The sequence below is a fragment of the Coffea arabica genome, chromosome 6c, assembly GCF_036785885.1.
Source record: "Coffea arabica cultivar ET-39 chromosome 6c, Coffea Arabica ET-39 HiFi, whole genome shotgun sequence".
NCBI lineage: Eukaryota > Viridiplantae > Streptophyta > Magnoliopsida > Gentianales > Rubiaceae > Coffea > Coffea arabica.
In genome coordinates this window covers 23,950,704-23,955,469 of record NC_092320.1, presented here as the reverse complement: position 1 = coordinate 23,955,469, position 4,766 = coordinate 23,950,704, and the positions used below count along the sequence as shown (strand labels likewise).

The 4,766-nt window shown below is 34.8% G+C and overlaps 1 protein-coding gene across 1 annotated transcript; it reads left to right on the top strand.

Annotated features, from left to right (window-relative positions):
- Positions 1-3,100: 3,100 nt before the first annotated feature.
- LOC113693174 (uncharacterized) lies at positions 3,101-4,055 on the top strand. Its single transcript, XM_027211748.1, has 2 exons — positions 3,101-3,279; positions 3,773-4,055. The coding sequence occupies exons 1-2, from the start codon at positions 3,101-3,103 to the stop codon at positions 4,053-4,055; spliced, it is 462 nt and encodes a 153-aa protein (XP_027067549.1).
- The last annotated feature ends 711 nt before the right edge of the window (positions 4,056-4,766 follow it).

The window sequence follows — 4,766 nt, the reverse complement described above, 5'->3', positions numbered from 1 at the left end:
ATATTTAACATTTTTTGGTATTTTTTTTATACAATAGTTAGTGAATATGTGACTATCACATGACTCTTTTCAGTTGCAATTTAGAAAAAATCCGTCAAAGGTACTAAATGTGCTCAAAAGTTGAAACAATGGGTGTCAGATTTGCTTTTGTCCAAAATTTTGGAACTAAAACTATTCATGTGTCAAAATTTGGGTATCAAAATTGCATTTCTCTCTTGATTGTTGAATAGAAGAGAAATCTCACTCCTTCCTTTTCTTTTCTTCCTCTACTCAATCTTCATCACTAAAATCTACTACAACAACTGACGGAATCTGGGTGGATGTTGCTACCCAGAGAATTCCCAAAAATTTGGGCACTCCCACTGCCAACTTAGTCTATCTTGATATAATAAATCAGTCCATCTTCATTCAATTTTATCAGTGGTTCGTAGAGCTTGGTCTCCATTATTCATGTAACTCTCTGACATTATTGAATTTGAAACTTCATCGCAATGATTGAGAGGTTCAAAGGAGGAGATGGAGGAGATTTAGGGTTTTTGCTTCATTTTCCCCCTTTTACTTGTCTATTTATGTCTCTTGGGTTTCAGTGGCAGATGGTGGTGTTTGGCAACCGTGGTAGCAATGGCTGGCGAAGTGGCAGTGGCAATGGCGTCAGTAGCGACGAAAGGAAAAAAAATAGAGAAGAAAAGAGCGAAACAAAAAAGCAATATCACCAAAGGAGTTTCTAGTTTGCTTTTTGGTTTGCTGCACAGGCAGCTGAAGAGAAGGGGAAAAGAAGAGAAGAAAAAAAAGAAAAAGAGAGGAAAAATGTTTGTTGCACAGGCGGTTGGGGAGAAAGCCAAAAAAAGAGAAGAGAAGAAGCGGAAAAAAAGAGAGAGGAAAAACTTTTAAAAAATGAAACGTAGAATTACCCAATTATTTGTCATGCAATGCTACCACACTCACTCGTTGCTTGTAACTCACTTCTGTTAAATTGGATGATTTCCATCTATTTTCCAAAGAAGTCCAAAGTATAAGGAGGTTATGTGGATGTTTTTAAATAATGAGGGAGTTTTGTATGCAATAGACAAGCCATAGGGGGCTTCAATGTATTTTACCCCTATAACTACAATGTGTTTCTATTTTTTATTTGCAATTATTGGTGATGGTATTAGGTGATGGTATTATTGGTGATGACTTGTATTAGAAAGGTGAAAATCATGAAATTGGATTTAGAGATATTGATGAATATAGTGTTGCTAGGTGTTTAAGTAAAATTTGACTGCATTTTTAGTTAATTCAATGATTTGCTTTGGAGTTTTTAGGTAAAAGAGGAACTTTGAAACAAATGTGAGTGTTTACTTAATGATACTTTAGATGTTGATGGGTAGATACAAGTAAGAACAAGCAATGATGAATGAAATCGAGATACTAAATCATATTTATCCTTTTTATTTTTGTTGTGAATTATAACCTAGGGGGCTTCTGTGGTTTTTGAGAAAAACCCTAGTCTTTTGGGCCTATATATTACTTAAATAGTGAAAACAAGAGAGGTAAGTGTAATTTCTAGAATTTAAGGGGAGCTTCCTGCAATTGTTAAAAAGCCTCAGGGCCGGTATGTTGATTGATTGGAGAATGGCCGCAACGCCGTGGACAAAACTGTTAAAGGTGTAAAATCTTTCGCATGGGTCTCATTTTATAAATACTTTTGCAAGATTTTTTGTTATATAATCAGCTCGAATAATATTTGATTGATTGATTAGGTTTGAAAGGATTCTTCTTAGAGGGCTCTATAAGAAATTGGCAGCAGCTGGTGATTGTGGTGGTAGCTATAGGCGAGGCTAAAGAACATATTAGCCTACTTATGCAATGGAATGTTGGAAGTGTGAGACCAAGTATAGGAGGTGATATGCATATATATATATATATATATATATATATTGCTAAATTAAAAATGCATAAAAGTGCATAGACTAGTAAGTAGATGAAGGAGTTGCAGGTAGGTAAAGAGGGAGGACGAGATCAAAAATTACTTATCTAATGACATTGAACATATTTAAATTCATTATTCTTGTGAAGACAAGATTTTTCTTGCAGTTTTGTAGCAACTCATTTGCTAATAAGAAGAATTTAAAAATCACACTATTTCCTAATGGCTTCTAAAAACCGATTAATCTGCAACTTACAGAAAATGAAGTCTAAATACATGCCGCTTCGTCCTAAATTTGCACTATTTACAAAATTTTTGTATCCATGGTAGAAGTTATCGAATATGTGCCACAAAATTACAATATAAAAAGTGCTAATTTAGGATGGAGACGTGCCAATCTAACGTCTTTGTCAGTAAAATCCCAAGAACTTGCAAATTCTAGGCATTTTACAAGAAAACAATATATATTAAAAATCCCATGAACTTACAAATCCTGTACCTGGTTCACCTGCAAAGAACAATGACCGAGTGAATTATCAAAAATTACACTGAAGTCAAGGCTCTATAGGGTGGAGTTATGAATAGAAAGTTAACTGTACTAATTCCTTCCATTCACGTAATATTCTATTAAAAATTAAAGATCATAGATGAAACGCAAATTTTTACCTCTATAATGCAGGTATTCGACAAGTATATCTCACGAGCTAGTGACATGCTTTTGGTCATTCCAATGAATTAGGTCATCCTTGTTTCATTTAGCATGAAAACTAGATGGAATAACTAATATATGCAATCTCAGAAGTCGAGTGATTACTTTAAATGACCGAAAACAGTCTCGTTTTAGTGCCTAATATATTATATGTCATAAACTTGAACCCTTATTAGCTTAAAAAGATCTGTTAGTATAAGAAATATAAATTATACGTATAGCTTAATGGCTAAACATCATCAATCATTGCCTTATCCTTTATTAGTTCCCCTGCAGTTGGTGTCGTGCGGTTGTCCCGAGTCCTAACAATATTCTTTGTCTGATAGAAGATACAACACTTTGTGGTGCAATCACAAGGCAACTTTTGGAGATTGCAACTGGTTCGTCTCTCTGTATGGTAGTGACCTTGTAATCCTACTATAAAAACAAAAGTAAGTAAAGGATGATGCAGCCGATAGGAGAATAAAATGGGAAATATGACAATGGAAGTGCGGATGGCTTTAATGGTTGGAATTTTACCAATAGTGGGAGTGCTCTTATGGTTTTGGAATGACATCTGGTTTGCTATTCCCGTTAGGCTTCGGGGCGTTGCCGATGGCACAGAGCTTCCAGCTGGTTACATGGGCATTCCATTCTTGGGAGAAATGTGCACGTTTCTCTGGTACTTCAAGTTCCTAAAATGTCCTGATGAATTCATTGATTGCAAGGAAAAAAAGTAAGATTTTGTTTCTCCTTATCTTCATCAAATTTGATAGCTAACCTGAGAAACTTTCTCTCGATTTCCGTTTCTCCTCGTTTCTAGCAAATACATAACACTTATTGATCCCCTTCAAAAGTGTCCGGTGATCACCCATTAGACAAATTTACACATTTGTTGCCAATGTTTTTTCACTTATTAACATTATTAACACTATGCTCTTTCAGAGAATGGGAGGGGGATGCCGTCAGATTTTATTTTTTTTTTTACTCATTTTGTTACAACAACCCGAATTTAATTGACTATGCTAGTATATATATATATTTTTTTTTGGTTAAATCAAAGCTAAAGTAGAAACAGTCTCAAAATGGAAATAACTTTGACTCGCCTCGATGAAGCTGTAATCAACAGAATTTCGTTTTGAAAAATGTGATTATTATCAGGTATGGCGATGCAGGAATGTTCAGAACTCGCCTCTTGGGTGCACCGTCCATGCTTGCTTCCCATCACTGAACAAACTTGTTTTGCAATCACCTGCTCTATTCAGCCAACAATGGCCTTTTGCTGAACTTTTAGGCACTGATTCCATTATTGGATGTCAAGGCGCAGAACATGCTAGGCTCAAAAACTTTGTCGTAAAAGCCATCAATAAGCCTGATGCTCCCCACAGGGTGGCCCTTATGGTCCAGCCCGCATCATTAGTGCCCTCCGATCCTGGGCACAAAGGGTCAGAATTGTAGCATATGAAGAAGCAAAGAAGGTAACTTGTGCATTCACCTTGTTACCTGTATTGTTTGACTTATCAAATCCCGGCGGATCAAACCCCCTGTTAGGATATAAAGAATTAATAAGAATTGAATATAAATATAGAATGTTTAAAGAATTTATTTTGCATGCCCAATTTCTTGAAAACTGCAAATATCATTTTTTTTAATAGTGTAAGTTGGAGAGTTCAAATTCGAAACTACTTACTTACACTTTATCTCTCCGAACCACTCAATACATCCCTCCCTCCAAAAAAATATAAATACCTATAATATTTGATTAAAAAGGATTCCCAAAACATTTAATAAGAAGTGTATAGTCTTTCTGAAGGTTCTTTTTTATCTTCATTTTTTAAGTGTGGTTGACAAAACAATTGTTTGTTTCTCAAAGAGTGTGGACTAATGATGCATAAAAAAAAAACTTTTGGAAAATGAGTTTTGCACTTTCCTTCCCTCCAGAAAACAATAAATACCTGTAATGTTTGATTAAAAAGGAGTTCCAAAACATTTAATAAAAAGTGTATAGTCTTTCTGAAGGTTCTTTTTTTTTTTTTTCATTTTTTTAAGTGTGGTTAACAAAACAATTGTTTGTTTCTCAAAGAGTATAGGCTAATGATGCATAAAAAAAACTTTTGGGAAATGAGTTTTGGACTTCAGTACTTTTGGGTTCATACACCTTCTCTTTTT

Bases quoted from the DNA above. Each gene is read 5' to 3' on its own strand.
- LOC113693174 (XM_027211748.1), top strand. From the start codon at position 3,101: ATGGAAGTGCGGATGGCTTTAATGGTTGGAATTTTACCAATAGTGGGA. The intron at 3,280-3,772 runs GTACTTCAAGTT...ATGGCGATGCAG, and splicing joins GAAATGTGCACGTTTCTCTG to GAATGTTCAGAACTCGCCTC.